Below are 15,457 nucleotides of genomic sequence, written 5' to 3' on the forward strand. Positions count from 1 at the left end.
TCAGATCGCCAAAATGAGAGATCATTGAATTGTGAAAGAGTCACTGGGTTTTCTACAGATCTATCGGTTGTGCAGTTCTGGTAACTGAGGCTCAAAAGGGGGCAAACGAATGCAGAAAGATCGCTGCAGAAGTATTCAAGAGATCCTTGAGCTGCAGAGATCTGTTTAAAGATTTGGAAGACAAGCTGGCAAACTGATCTTAATCGTCATGTTGGCGTGCAATTTGTGTGCCAAGTTCAGCAAGAAAACACAGTGTCAACGCCACCGAAAAGATCGAACCCCGATGGGCTTTCAGCCAAGACCAAGAACTTCCGTCCCTAGGTGGCTATAAAAAGTGCTGTCTGCGGCCAATAGACCAAGTCCCAGGCCCACAGCAAAATGCCAGTGATTATATTCAATTTGCCCATTCTGGCGATGGTGGTGGCAGTCGTCGTTACACTGACAGCGGGCCATGCCGTGGAACAGGAGCTGCCTTCGACACTCGACGGCCACGGTGCGTATGAGCAATGCAGCCACTGGTTGCCTTCTGTATTGAAGTATTTTCTCAGGCTATGGACCGGCTATACACATAAGCTCCGGAGTCCTGCAGCTGGCCGCCGATACGGAGGCACAGACTCTTCTGCTTGTGCCCAGCAGTGTGTACTCCCAGCCGTGGCCCCACTTCTACGTGGAGGGTCTGTCCTCGCACCTGCCGCACTCTACGCTGCCCCAGCCCCATCTCCCGGCTCATGAGCCCCGAATCGTGATCAGCGACAATGTGGACTTTTCGCAGCTCAAACATCCACTCGTGAAGGCCCATGGACGCTAGACGCTAGACGCAGGACCCAAAAATCCACTGGTGTTCACATTATGGAGCTTCTCAAGTTACCCAAAAACGACGAATATATATAGGTATTCTTTTAAACTTAGATTTATTTCAAATATCGCTTCACAAAATAGCACAAAAAAAAGAGGAGGAATGGAGTAAAACTTGCTAACGAGGATATCATTGAGCGTTTTGCTAAATTTTGGATTGACTATCACAGCATTAGTAGTGATGATCCAGACTGTGGGGATCCAGACTCAGTTGGTGCTCCAGATCCAGATGCTCATGCTCCAGCTGCTGGTGCTGGTGCTCGTGCTCCTGCTCGTGCTCCACTTGCTGCTCGAGGGCCTGGTGCTGGAGCTGGTGCAGCTCGTGCTCGTCGCGATCCTTGAACTCGTACAGGCTGCTGTAGCTGAAGGCGCCCTTGCCATGGTCGATGCCCGGCACCGGCTTGTGGTCCTCCTCGTAGTGGGAGTGCAGCTCACTGGCCTCCGCATACTCCTCGCCAGCATCGCTGCTGCCGTAGTCCGCCGGGAAGCTCTCCTCGCCGAGGTGATCGCCAAGGGCGCCCAGCTGGTCGTGCTCCGAGCTGGAGAACTCATGGGAGAAGTCCAGCTTGGACAGAGCCTCGCCGCCGGTGAGGCCGCCGGCGTAGTTGCCCAGCAGGCCAGCCGAGGGGACGCCCGAGGCGTAGTCCTCGCCAATGGGCGAGCACTGGGCGCCGGCCAAGAGATGGCCCAGCAAGAGCATCAGCTTCAGGCGGTACGTGAACATATTGTCTTTGATTGAGGATGGATTCCAGAAATCTGAATCTGAGTCTGAATCTCTGATAGTGGGGCTTAACCGACGCGGCGAAATGTTTCGAATCAACTAATTTCTTTTGGCAAACTCTGTTTCATTTTATATGCTTCGGGCCTTGCCTTGCCACACACACACACATGTGTACGTGCTGCATTTTCCTGCATTCTCCAACCACAACAACAACAAAAGCTACAACAACAGGCACTGCAACATCAGCAGCTTCGCTTTGCTTTGCTTTTGTTTGGCTTGGCTTGAGTTGCTCCGTTTGGGCCATGCCATCCAAAATGTTGCAACGGACATCTGCCTGCCTGGTGCCTGGTGCCTGCCTGCTGCCTGCCCCCTGGCGCTCGGCCCGTTCGGCTGGAGCTGATAATTTGCTGCACTTACTCCGCATTACGTGGACGCTGACGCCGATGCCGATGCCGATGCCTATGCCGACGTAGCCATTGAATAGCCTGTTGCTGCAATGGTGCGTATACGTAATATTTTCGCATTTGCCTTTTTCGGCCATTAGTCTGAGGCTGTTCTCGGCTGTAAACTTGTTGCGCAATCCACAATCACCCATCCCCCCTCCCTGCTACCCTTCTATGTCCGCTATGCCTCTCTCCCTCTTATCTATGGCGGATCTCAGGTGCCGATGCGGAAGCTCCCAAATTTTGGCACAAGTCCGTCAATTGGCCAACTAATTGAGTTTATCAACAATAGAATGGCAGGCTCAGCCACAGCCACCAAACGCACACATTTTGACTTGTTGTCTCTGTCTTGGGGTCTCGCCCCAAACAATGCAGTAAGAGATCTTCATTGTGCAAAGCCCCCCCACAAATTGCACTTGCCAGCTGGCACATCATGAGCGAGACCAAACAAATGAAGTTCAAATATGATTGGGGGAGTTGTAGCCGTAGTTTGAACAGCCAGTTATCTATGCCATGCGGAAAGCGGTTTGGAGACACCATCAATAGGTAGCATCTTGCCATCTGCTGAGCAATGTTACCCCTTGATGCCTGTACTTTTCTGATCCTGGGCCTACCGTTCTGTTTGGGCCTCGTGGTCATCCTGGAAACAGGCACGACCATCTAGAAGCCCTCAGGAGACATCGGAAGAGGTTTCTTTTCTGCTTTATAGCCGTACTACCGAGTCAGTCTTTCGCTGAGAGATATGGCAGTTCGGGAAAGCAATTACAATACCAGATACAATTAGCAGTTTAAGCCCGTGCCCTACAGCATTTTTTGTATATCTGCAACGTGCTTAGCTTCTTAGGTATTTCCATTTGTTTTTGCCCTTTTATTTCCTAAGCTAAACAAAAAATAACTTGTTAGATAGCTTTGTTCTTGAGGCTTTTTATCTAAATATAGGGTGATTTCTTTATAAATAATGTACATTTTCTTGGCACCTAACCTGGTGTGCGTTTGTTGAGTCACAGGGGCAACCCAAAAAGATTTGGAGCAGTCGGAATTGATTGATTTCTGACTGCAATTAAAAGCCAAAAGCCTCGAGCCAACAGAGCGAGCGAGTACGACTAGGCCCGATCGCTGACACACTCACCCAATCCACTAACCCAAACAATAACCCATAACGGACACGAACGAATATCTGGCAAGATTGCAATAGGTAAAAAGCGAAGCAAAATAGCCAACGTTACATGCACAATAAGTATAACATCTGGCTGATTGTAGCTGCCGTCAATACTCGTACAATACTCGTGAAATGTGCGAACAATTCGCCGAAATGAAGACAATCAAAATCCACACGACGTTTGGGTGCTCTGACTTGAAATATAGTTCAAATATACATTGCAGGAATACCTTTCCACAATATAGTGGAGGCCTTAACATTACGATTGAGAAAGACACTCAGAAATCATATCAGATCATTTTGGTGAATATTTTTTGGTGTATGGTATGGGTAGATTAGAAAGTAAAGATACCATTTAGTGCTCCAATGATCTAACTTTCAAATGGAATAAATTTGCGAAACTTTTTAGCTGCGATAAATTATCGATAACGTACCGTGCACATGAACAATCATTTAGGGAAGATTAAGCCGTGAATCGTCCGATCAAATGCCCAGCTCCCGGCACTCTCACTCTCACTCACACTCACACTCACACTCCTTTGGCTGTTGGCTCGCGTGACGGCACACGGCGGCAACAAAAGCAACATAAACATCCAGAGCGGCATCGTTGGAGGCAGCTGGAGTGTGGGGCAGTGGGGCTACAACATTACAAATGTAATAGCCGCCGCAGATTGTGGTGCAGTGTGGTTGTACACCCACAATGGTGGGCCGAGTGGGGGAGTGGTAGCCGCAGTCGTAGTCGGTAATTGGTAGTCGGAGCAAAGCAGTTATTAGTTAGCTCGCATTTTGGCAGTAGCTGCATTTCCTAACGCAAAATATTTTACGAAAATTATGCGATTGCCAATGCCCTGCCCCCCTCCGCCAGGCGATCCTCCGTCGAGTGGGAAAGCCGCCTGGTTGGGCAAGCGAATCGGGGCCCGCTTCTGGCAGCGTGGGCACGTGTACCGCTCACGCTCTCCGTATCGCTACTGGCACACGAAACTGGAGCGGCTGGGGCCATTCATCGCGAAAGAATCCAGAGCGTGGATATCTGTGGGGGCCATGAATATTAGATTTATTTCCGTAAATATTTTCTGGATTGGCCCACATTTGCATAAAAGGGTGGCCTCGGGCCGTGGTCTCCTCACACAACCATGACATCTTTTATTCCGGTGTTGCTTATTCTGGCTGTGGGCCTGGTCGTTGCTCCGTCCAGCGGTGATTCCAGGGAAAATCGTTTTCTAAAACCGCCGCCCAAGCTGTACAAACTATTCGCTAAGATCAAGCTGGGCCTACCCTTCTCAGCGCTCGGTTATTTATGCAGCCAGCTCAATGACCTGGGCGCTTTTCCGCCATTGGATCCACCGGAAATGGCGCGCATGAGTTTCCTTTTGCGCACTGACGACTGCCAGAATGTCAGCATTCCGCTTACTGAGGCCGAGAGGCTGTGGGAGGCGCCGGGCTTCCACCAGGATCGGCCCACAGTCATCTACATTACGGGCTGGCTGACGAACATAAAAAGGTCGAACAGCGGGCCTGTTGCCAAGGCCTACAACTGCCGCAACGATACCAATTTCGTGGTAAGTAACTTTCATACCTCTACAACATGTAAACATGCGGACTAGCTACACCTGATTTGCCTTTCTTCGCCAGGTGCTGGATGCAGACAACTTCATTGACACCCTCTACACGTTGGCGGCCCTGAACACGGAGGTCATCGGGGCGTATTTGGCCGAGGCCCTGCTGAAGCTGGACAGATCCTATGTGAGCCGGAAAGTGCACTTGGTGGGACACAGCCTGGGTGCGCAGATTGCGGGATCGGCAGGCCGCAACTTCAAAAAGTTGTCTGGAGGAGCGACTCTGGCGCGGGTAACGGGCCTGGACCCGGCCAACCCCTGTTTCTACAAAGGCAACGATCCGGAGGGCGTACGGAGTGGCGATGCAGAGTTCGTCGACATCATACACACGAATCCCGGCGTTCTGGGCACACCGAAGGTCGTGGGCGACGCTGACTTCTTTGTCCATGGAGATTCTCCATTTCAGACCGGCTGCGGGATTTTGACGGTCAAAAAAGTCCCATGCTCTCACGAACGTGCCGTCGAATACTGGACTGAGACTGTGTATCGCACGAACGGAAATAGCTTCCTTGGCAAGCACTGCGTTCGGGAAACGGATCTCTCGGATGCACGCAATTGTAAGGATACCCGGACAGTCATGGGACACGATGCCAGTGTCCGTGAGCGTGGGATCTTCTATGTGGATGCTAACGACGAAGAGCCGTTCGGCACAAATGCAAACCCGGAGGCCTACACCTCAAGCAATAGCCAGTGCGGAGCCTGTTAGGCCTTTCAGTGGCGTTAAGCCTCAAGTCAAACTGATTATATCCGGCACTCAACGAGTATAGGGGTATGTTAGGCGTTTCCGACCCAATAAAGTATATTTAGCATCAATAGCCGTGTCCATATAACCCTGTCCGTTGGTCCGTCTTAATGAGCACCTAGATCTCAGAGACTATACGACAAAGAGCAACCTGTGATATCTCCTCCGCCTCTACCTAATAAATCAAGGGAATTACCACATACTAGATTGCAGAATTTCGATAAGACCGGATCACTATTATAGCCAGACTGAAAAAACAGAATAGAAGAAAACTTCTAGCATGGTTTTGAGCATTTCTCAGTGTATACGATGTAGGTTTTTTCTCATTGTAGTTGCATTACTTTTAACGACCGTAGAGGGTTTTATTGTCGCAGGTGACAACGAAGGCAGCTGTAAACCAGTGCACAGTGGTTCGTTTTCCGAAAACTCGTTGCAAAGTTCGGAAAGTGTACTTCAATTAAGTATTAGGTATGCGTTTAATCGTTGTTCAAAGCTAAGATTTCTGTTTCTGAAGCGTGTTGAACAGATCTTCGTTTTGGTCTACCTACAAACATATATCACTCATTTTCCTTGCTTTTATACCCGTCTGTCGGTCTGTCCTAGTCCTGTTTGACGCCGAGTACTCATTCTCATACTCTCTTCTCCCTCACACACACTGTTCCTCGTTCAGTGTTCACCCCATGGCGGATGCGAGCGAGTTGTAACGGCTGGCATTGGTGTGGGAAGAGAGAGAGAGAGAGAGAGGCTGCTACGACCTGTAAGATTCTAATTAAATAGGTCATTAAGTGGAAAGAGTATAGACGAAGTGCAAGAATTAACATTAGAACATAACTCATGGTCGTAGGTACTCTTTTCTCTCTTTTTTTACTTACCAAATAATTATTTAAAATATTTGGTCAACATTAGAAGGAGTGTATTAGACGAAGCTATTCGGATTTTTATTGCTTAATGATTTCTAAACAATTTGTTTAATGATTTAATTGCGTCCCTTTTGGGAGTCGTAGCTTAAAAGATGAATGTACAAAATATTGAATTAGAATGTTATGATTTTTGTAGCGTGTTTACAGAAAACCAGCCACTGTGGGCTCTCAGTATCGCTGGCAGCCCTGCAGGAACACGAAACTAATAACTACAGAGAATCCATAAAGTGGATATCTTTAGGAGCCCTCAATATTAGATTAATATTAATTGCGCAAATATTTTCTGGATCGGCCCACATTTGCATAAAAGGGTGGCCAAGGGCTGAGGTCTCCTCACACAACCATGACACCTTTCACTCCGGTGCTGCTTCTTCTGGCCCTGGGCCTGGCTGGTTCCAGTGAAAGTGAGACCCAGAAAGGACTGGACTTGGGAGCGCGGCTGGAACAGCTGCAGGATACGCTGCAGCAAGTGTTCGTTGGGCTTCCGCTGGGCATCACCTTCTCCCAGCTCAACAAACTTTGCAGCACAATCGTTGACCTAGGCCTTGTCCAGACAAAGATTATACCGGAAATGTCGCGCATGAGTTTCCTTCTGCGCACAGACGAGTGCCAGAACGTCAGCATTCCGCTTACTGAGGCCGAGAAGCTGTGGGAGGCGCCGGGCTTCTACCAGGATCGGCCCACAGTCATCTTCATTACGGGCTGGCGGACGAGCATTACCGATTCGAACAGTGGACCAGCTGCTAAGGCCTATAACTGCCGCAACGACACCAATTTTGTGGTAAAGTGACACTGACTAGATCCAAGTTCGTCTTAGATGATTGTACCTTTCGTTCCGGATAGTTTTTCCCCCCCAAGTGATTGTTTAAATGTTAACCACAATGTTTCAAAGTACTCCTCCACAGCACAATATCCGATCGAGTCACAGCTGACTAATTACTGATATCTAAAATGGTCAACTTGCCTTCTTTCTTCACCAGTTGCTGGATGCAGCCGACTTCATTGACACCCTCTACTCGTGGTCGGCCCTGAACACGGAGGCTATCGGGGCGTATGTGGCGGAGGCCCTGCTGAAGCTGGACAGATCCTATGTGATTCAGAAAGTGCACTTGGTGGGACACAGCCTGGGGGCGCAGATTGCGGGATCGGCCGGCCGGAACTTCAAAAAGTTGTCTGGAGGAGCGACTCTGGCGCGGGTAACGGGCCTGGACCCGGCCAATCCTTGTTTCTACGATGGCAACAATCTGGGGGGCGTACGGAGCGGCGATGCAGAGTTCGTCGACATCATACACACGAATCCCGGAGTTCTGGGCACACCGAAGGTCGTGGGTGACGCTGACTTCTATGTCGAGGGACTGTTTGCGTTCAAGAGCGGCTGCGGGGCGTCGGTCAGCTGCTCGCACGACCGTGCCGTCAAGTACTATTCCGAGACGGTGTACCGCACCAACACAAATAACTTCCTTGGCAAGAGCTGCGGTCGGTACGCGGATCTCTGGGACGGACGCAATTGTAACGATACCCGGGCTGTCATGGGCTACGGCGCCAGTGCCCGTGATCAGGGGTTTTTCTATGTGGATGCTAACGACGAAGAGCCGTTCGGCACAAATGCAAACCCCGAGGCCTACACCGCAAGCAATAGCCAGTGCGGAGCCTGCTAGGACTCTAGTGGGGCCACGGATGGAGGGTGGACAGTGTCCTCCCCTAACCAATAAGCCTGCAATTTATATCTTAGATCCATTGAATAAATGTCTTCGATTTGTACTTTTGTCGACTGGTCAAGGACTAGGACTAGGGGAAATTCCCCAGTGAATTCATATCCATACCTGTGCATCATCCAAGCTCTTATGGGGGAGACCTCCCACCTCGTGACTCGCGTTGGGAATCGCAGAGAAGCCAGAATTAATTTTTTGGTGACGTATTTTTGGGCTTTGGTGCTTTGGAGGGGGTACCAGCGTCCAGGGCGTACCCACCGATAATTATCAGGTGCACGTCGACAGCATAACAATGGCTTGGGGATCGGGAACATCGAGTTGAGAACGGAGAACGGAGAATGGAGAATGTGAATCCGATGCGGGCAATGAGCAATGGGTCGGAAACGGGTCCGCATTAATATGGCGCTGTCGTCGTAACCAGCAGCAGGCAGTCGTTTGATGTCGTATACGTGAGACTCTGCCTATATTTTGATACACTCCCGGGGAGCAGACCTTGCCGGCTGGATGAGGAAGCTTGCGTCTATTTATGGAGCTCCCAAGCGGAATGCAATCTGTGTGCGGGTCTAATCAGTTCGCTCTCGACCCTCGGTGCCGTTAGATCAGAGACCAGTGGGATCACTTTCGAACTCTTGTCATTGAGAATAGTCCGAAGAAAGAGTGTTAGCCGTATCGGGTGGGCCTTGGCTTTGTCGCTTGTTGTTCCTATGGCCGCTGATCCGAGTTTTGAGTTGGTTTGGAATTGAAATTTATGCAGATGAGTGTTGGGCATGCGACTGCAGGTTGCCACCACACTCTATCTCTGTCTCGAGATCTGCTTCTGCTTCTGATTTCGATTCCGATTCCGATTCTAGACCCGGGCTCGGTTGCGTCTCTGGCTGCGGCAGTGCCTGTGGCAGCGGCAGCGGGGAGGGGACGCCGCCAAGCGATCGAGCGCGCGAATGAGTGTGATCGAAATGGAAACTAATTAAGTGACAAGTGCACCTTATCTGATTGCTGTGATGCGCATGAAACACACAACACATCGATATGGAATTATATATAAGGTGATGCTAGGCTCCCTGGGCTATAAATACTTTTGTCGAGCAGTTTCCGGCACTCAGTGCGCGCTCAGCTCCCGTCCAGGATGGGTAACCCAAGACGCATTCATGACCAGCATCAGGGCCGCCATGGCCTGGCCAAGATGACAGGGCGACTACTGTTGATGGGACTGCTTGTGGTCCAGTTGGCCCGACCAAGTCAGTCCATTGAGTGGACCCTGCCCGATGTCATAGACTCGATTGGCTCCGTCAGCACGAGCATCATCGATCCCAGCCTCCTGCCCACTCCCCAGGGCCTGCTCGATGGCAGCAAGCAGTTGATTGCCGGCTACCCCTTTGAGTATGTCTCCAGCACTCTCAATTTCATATGTGAGTAGACCTCCACCTCCAAGAGTGAGGCTTAAGTGAGAAATATGTTCGCGAATTGGCAGGTTCCCAGGCCCTGTCCTCGCATAAAATCAAGTCCAAGTTTACGCCGGACATCAATAAGATGAACTTCCAGCTCCAGGGAGCCTGCACCAAGACCAACTTTGCGCTTACCGACGCGGAATCCATGTGGAAGAGCCCGGAGTTTAATCCCAAGAAGAAGGTCGTCATCTTGGCCACCGGCTGGACCACCACAGTGAATGGCTCCGACACCATAGATGTCCTGTCCAAGGCCTATAATTGTCGCGGTGATGTCAACTTTGTGGTAAGTTCGGGGACCTGGGCATTGACAGACGGCGAAACGGATCAGTTTTCTTCCATGTCTGTGGAGTTCGTGAACAAGTCCCAGAAGAGAAGCCCTCCCATGCAAAAATTGTATAACAAGAAACCTGATCTGCTCTGTTAAGTCCCTAAAACATTCACTACAACACATCGTTTGCCTTCGCGTTGGACTTCTGTCAAGCACAGTTTATTCAAAAAAGTGAGACGAAACCGAATAGATTCGGTGGGACTCGGTGGTGCTTTGAGGGACACGATTCGACTCGGTGGGATTCGGTCGGTTCTGAGATTCGGTGGCACTCGGTTAGTTCGAATCCACGTCTCAGCTTTCTCATAACATCGAATCTTTCGCCCAAGACGGACCGAACAAGGCAGGTATCATCATTTCGGGTTTTTTTCTCGCTCACTCTTCATTTGGCACGAAGCCAAAAAACAGTTTGTAAGGGGTTCATATATATACCAGAAACCCACTCTCTATAAACAGAGTTATGATCAGAGTAAAATATATAAAGTACCCTATACTTTTAGGCTGTGGATGCGGCTCGGTTCGTGGACACCCTGTACACATGGTCGGCTTTCAACACGGAGGAGATTGGCGAGAACATTGCCCATGGCCTGGTCCATTTGCTGGACCTGGTGCCCGTGGAAAACATTCATCTTATTGGCCACAGTCTGGGCGCTCACATTGTGGGCTCTGCGGGTCGCCATCTGCAACGTCTGACGGGCAAGACGATACCACGGATCACCGGCCTGGACCCGGCCAAGCCATGCTTCAACGAGGGCGAGATTCTTTCCGGCCTGCTGCGCGGCGATGCCGCCTTCATTGACGTGATACACAGCAACCCGGGGGTGCTGGGCAAGAAGGATCCGCTGGGGGACGCCGACTTCTATCCGGGCGGCATCCATCCGTTGCCCGAGGGCTGCTACTCGGTGGTCTGTGCCCATGCCCGCGCCTGGCAGTACTACGCGGAGTCCGTCTTTCCCGGCAACGAGCATAACTTCATGGCCACGCGATGCAACTCAATGCAGCGCCTGCGAGATCTCCGCTGCCCGGGCAACGAGCACCCCATGGGCTACGCCGCGCCGACCACCATCCGGGGCAACTACTTCCTGGAGGTCAGCGGCACATCCCCGTACGGCAAGCATGCCAACATCGTGCGCACGATGAGTCATGAGCATTGCGGCGTCTGTCCCAATGGGCCGGACTCGACCACTACCCCGACCTCGACTCCGAGCCAGTCCTAAGCCTATCCCTATTCCTATTCCTATTCCTATTCCTTTCCTATTCTAATATAACCTTCTCAAACATAATCTCTACTGCATATCTATGCACATATATGTATCGCTAGAGCTAGAGTAAGGCCTTGTTATTGTTTTTCTTGTTTATGCTCTCTATCACTCTGTTGTTGGCTAACGCGGCCTGCTCTCGCTCTCGGTCTCGGTCTGGGCCTGGCCCGATTGCGGTTGGCCGATAAGCAAAATACAATTTGCCTTCTAAGCGTTGACAATTCAATTAAATTCGTGTTTATTATTTGTGCTTATGCAAAGCGGCAAGGAGACAACCAGCTTGTGGTAAAGAGGCCGCAGTGTCGCCACTAACGACGCCCGTCCCGCCTGGCATGCAACGAGCTCCGCGCTGCCAGATGATTGTTGACTCGAGTCAGTCTCTCTGACTGCCTGGCGCCCCGGCTGACTCGTACAGTGGGATCGGTTAGTGGGGGAAATTGGAATTGGATGTCGTCTGGTTCTGGCTTGCCATCCAGACGATGCTTTACTGCCAGCTAAGGTCAGCCACACAGCACTGGTGAATGTTGACTTGACTCTCCACTGGAGCGGGGTGCCGCTGGGAATGAGTTCACTCCTAAATGGGCTGGATGTCCTAGATGCTATGGGTCGAAAGTTGTCATCTGAATCAGGTGGTTACAATGTTAGCTGGAGCATTAGACGACTTCCAATGTGCTTGATTACCATATGAATGGCATTCCCAAGAGGCTGTATCTATAGGGTTGCCATGCCTGACTTGGCAGGGTCATATTAATTAAGATCTTGACGGAGTCCTTTCTCTGGCGAGTGTCGTCTGGCGAGCAGGAAATGACAAGGGCTCGAGGTAACTTTTCGACAGATTTTTCCACTGTGCCACTGCAGGCGGCAGCCAGCCCCTTCACCTGGAGTCGTCTTTGTCTGACTGTCTCTGCTTGTGGCAAAATCTGCCAGCATGACAAATGACTCACTCGACGCCAGCTTCTTCGCAGTCCGGCTGTCGGCTGTCCCCTGTCCCCTGTCCGCGGCTTAAGCTTAAGCTTAAGCTCCGAGGCAGAGGCAGAGGCAGAGTCAGAGCCAGCGGCAGCGGCAGCTTTTGCAGTTTCCGCCACAAGCGAGGCGAGGAAATGATCCATCAAGCGTGTGAGTTATGTACGAGAAATGTTGCAACTTGGTGGCCACATGGTTGCTTGAGTAGTTGGCTAGCTGCTTCTGCTTCTGCCTGTGCCTCTGTTTTTGGGAGAGGTGTCAGCTGGTGGCTTGTAAAGCAGTTGACCCTGGTCAAGAATCGGACGCTCAAAGTGGTTTAATAAACTGCAATTACCTCGGCTGGCGTCGTCGGTGCGTTGCGGTGTCTATGTCGCAGCTGGTTTCGGTTGTTTATCACTCGACCAGGGCAACACCTCATCCCAAACAGCATCGTAATCACAATCCCCATGCCCCTGCCAGCCAGCCCAGCCACCCACCCACCGTCCCGTGCGATTTATTTTGTGGATTCTCGACTTGACGCGCGATGCCCAACCCCAGACGAGATCTGTCTCGGTCTGGGTCTGGGCACGCAGTTTTGCGATAAATACCGAATGCCGGCCAAGCATCCATATCATTCGAGTGCCACACTTCGAGACGCACACCAACCAATCAGGATCCCATCAGGACAGCAACGCAGCACCATAAGACTCCAGCAAGACTCCGACAACCCCAAGAACATGAAGCTGCTCATTGTGCTCTGCGCTCTGGTCGCCGGCGCCACCGCCGGACTCATCCGCACCTCATCTGGCTCTGGCTGGGGCTCCAATCCGTGGGGCAGCAGCAGCAGTGGCTGGAGCAGCGGCCACAGTGGTGGTGGGTGGAACAACGGCTGGTCCTCCCAGCCCCAGGTCATTAAAGTAATCAAGATCGGCGGCGGCGGAGGCGGCTGGGGCGGCAGCAGTGGAGGAGGCTGGGGTAACTCTGGCGGCTGGGGCAACTCTGGCGGCTGGGGCGGCAGCAGCAGCTCCAACAACGCCTGGGGCGGCAACAGCGGCTGGGGCAATGGATGGTCCGGCTCCGGCTCCAACAGCGGATGGTGGTGAATACCAGCAGATCCGTACAACCCCTGAACCCACTCCCTGTCCCATCCTTGCCTCCTTCCTCCCCCCTCCCTTCCCCCTCTCTCTCTCGCGGCCTGCACTGAACTTGATTCATTCTGAATTTGTATCATAATATTATTGTGTTTACCAACGTTTTGTAATACTCATATTTTTTTGTCTTATGATTTTGTTTGCAACAAATACAAATTGCATCGTAAATTGATTCGACTTCGACTTTTAATATCCGAAAGTTGTCCAATTAGAGGGGGATCATGATCATCTTCTCGCACCAGGCTCGACCTCATATCTGCCTCGGCTCTAACATATGCACATTATTCAGAAGAACTTTGAATTATGGATCGTCGGCAATTAACATTCTAAACTTGAGAAAAACTGAGCAATAATTATTGCTTTATGCATTTTTAAAATGATTGTGGAACATCGTTGTTGCTGTCGGATCTTTTCAAGGTGGAGATGCGACTGGAGTTCAGTCGAGATCATCATCAATAGCCAAAGAAGCAGATGCGGCAGGGGCCACACAGTACAGTGGGCCATTTAGCATATTTACAAGAGACATTTAAAAGAGTTCTTAGATTTGTAGATCTATAAATTTTCTGAGATTGAGTGCCGGACTTGAGTGCTGGCACAGCAAACAATTTTCAGTTTTCTGCTCATTTAAGAGCTTTTCCAACTCGATTTTTAAAGGAAAAAGACTCTTATCTGATAAAGGAATCAATATTCTGTTAAATTGGCAAATTTTTAACTATGGGCGTAACTATGGGCACACTGACCATTTAGCACTTTGGAATGCCCTATGTTTCCGCCTTTGAATGCACTTTTATCGGACTAAGAATCACACTTAGTTCTAGTTCTATGGAACAGTCCAATATTCAATCTCGAAATACCTCCAAATAGCCACCGAATCGATGAAATATAGAAAAATGGGACGTAGCGAACCAGAAACCATAGAATCTCAGAGGAAAATCTTTCTGTAGAGGGTATTGTGATATTCTGAATGCATTCTTGATCCGATCAACCGACGAGCTGGATGAGTCCGTCACAAAATGATTGTCTTTACAAATATAACCAAAGAAACGTTTGAAAACGAATCCCTTCCAGAACACTTCGCAGGATGCAATGCTCAAGTAATTAGCCTAAAGTCGAGAGGAGTCTGATTGGTCTATGAGGCGCTTGAGGTCCTCCGGTGGCTTTCCTGGCTTTGATAACATAACTATGGGGGCAAACTCCATTCTTTGGGAAACTAAGCTAGCCTGATGCGTTGAAGATCATCAACAGGTAAAGTATCGCCCTGTGTGGGTCTATTGAAGGATCGCTAGGGGCCTTCTTGGACTTTAAATTCTTTATGTCTTCCGAGATTTCTTGGAGACTGCCACAGGAAGCTCCATCTGGTGGGTCTAGTTCAGACTCTCGGATACCATATTTGATCTTCTGCTTAAGGTCGTACATAAAGGTGTGAACTTTGTATCTATTCATATGTGATCTTGACTAAATTAGAACAATTTACCTGAATTTTGTCCCACGGTGTGCAGCCAAGACAAGTCTCTTATGGTTCGCTGCTGGAGGTAGAGGTCGCCACATGGACTAGGCTCTGGGTCATGCCTCCGATGTGTGCAGCACGCGTTACCAGCCAAGAGGAGGAGGTCGACCCAGGCGGTGGCATAGCTGATGAAATTTATGGTAAGTAATGCACTTGAGCAATCATCTGGCTGTGTTTGCATGCAAATTGACATTGAACTACTGTCCGACTGTACCCTGTACGTGTGTGCCGCAGTGGGCCTGGTCTGTGGCTGGGAGTGTGCTGGTGTCTATGTGTATGGGAGTCGTGTCAAACACATTTAACAACTGCCACTGCCACTGCAAGTACTACGGTTGCGGCCGCGGCTGCGGCTGCGGTTATGGCCGCAGTGAAAATGGAGATTAATTGCCGCAAATATTGCATGGGAACACCAAAATCGAAACGAAAAATAAACATAAATATGGCTTTTCATCGTCTCACTAAGACCGTATATTGAATGCTCTCTATGGTGGCAATTTATGTTGGCTGTGATGTACCGACTTAACTTTGTTCATACTAAATCGATCTATTTTTAGGGGCCTAGTGGGTTTGCATAGAAGATCCCCCTTTTAAAAAATCCTGTAGGGGGGGGGGACCGTTGTTCGTCTTTGCGGAATGTACAGATTTCTATATTTTCTCATC

At 50.2% G+C, this 15,457-nt stretch overlaps 6 protein-coding genes across 6 annotated transcripts; 5 read left to right on the plus strand and 1 right to left on the minus strand.

The window, feature by feature from the left end:
- Window positions 1–378: 378 nt before the first annotated feature.
- On the plus strand, window positions 379–873 carry LOC6598446. Its single transcript, XM_002023537.2, has 2 exons — window positions 379–493; window positions 549–873. Exons 1-2 carry the CDS (start codon window positions 379–381, stop codon window positions 806–808), a joined length of 375 nt encoding a protein of 124 aa, XP_002023573.1. The 3' UTR covers window positions 809–873.
- An 18-nt stretch (window positions 874–891) lies between these two features.
- On the minus strand, window positions 892–1,635 carry LOC6598447 (filaggrin). Its single transcript, XM_026992871.1, has one exon. It carries the CDS (start codon window positions 1,577–1,579, stop codon window positions 1,028–1,030), a length of 552 nt encoding a protein of 183 aa, XP_026848672.1. The 5' UTR covers window positions 1,580–1,635; the 3' UTR covers window positions 892–1,027.
- Window positions 1,636–4,311: 2,676 nt separating this feature from the next.
- Window positions 4,312–5,624, plus strand: LOC6598448 (phospholipase A1 2). Its single transcript, XM_026992902.1, has 2 exons — window positions 4,312–4,737; window positions 4,811–5,624. The coding sequence occupies exons 1-2, from the start codon at window positions 4,312–4,314 to the stop codon at window positions 5,498–5,500; spliced, it is 1,116 nt and encodes a 371-aa protein (XP_026848703.1). The 3' UTR covers window positions 5,501–5,624.
- A 1,160-nt stretch (window positions 5,625–6,784) lies between these two features.
- Window positions 6,785–8,217, plus strand: LOC6598449 (probable phospholipase A1 magnifin). Its single transcript, XM_002023540.2, has 2 exons — window positions 6,785–7,237; window positions 7,437–8,217. Exons 1-2 carry the CDS (start codon window positions 6,800–6,802, stop codon window positions 8,112–8,114), a joined length of 1,116 nt encoding a protein of 371 aa, XP_002023576.1. The 5' UTR covers window positions 6,785–6,799; the 3' UTR covers window positions 8,115–8,217.
- A 1,049-nt stretch (window positions 8,218–9,266) lies between these two features.
- LOC6598450 (vitellogenin-3) lies at window positions 9,267–11,423 on the plus strand. Its single transcript, XM_002023541.2, has 3 exons — window positions 9,267–9,574; window positions 9,637–9,896; window positions 10,439–11,423. Exons 1-3 carry the CDS (start codon window positions 9,292–9,294, stop codon window positions 11,153–11,155), a joined length of 1,260 nt encoding a protein of 419 aa, XP_002023577.1. The 5' UTR covers window positions 9,267–9,291; the 3' UTR covers window positions 11,156–11,423.
- A 1,453-nt stretch (window positions 11,424–12,876) lies between these two features.
- On the plus strand, window positions 12,877–13,242 carry LOC113566595 (putative glycine-rich cell wall structural protein 1). Its single transcript, XM_026992903.1, has one exon. It carries the CDS (start codon window positions 12,877–12,879, stop codon window positions 13,240–13,242), a length of 366 nt encoding a protein of 121 aa, XP_026848704.1.
- Window positions 13,243–15,457: the final 2,215 nt, after the last annotated feature.

Source organism: Drosophila persimilis, unplaced genomic scaffold (assembly GCF_003286085.1).
Source record: "Drosophila persimilis strain 14011-0111.01,24,50 unplaced genomic scaffold, DperRS2 tig00000793-arrow-arrow-pilon, whole genome shotgun sequence".
Classification (NCBI taxonomy): Eukaryota; Metazoa; Arthropoda; class Insecta; order Diptera; family Drosophilidae; genus Drosophila; species Drosophila persimilis.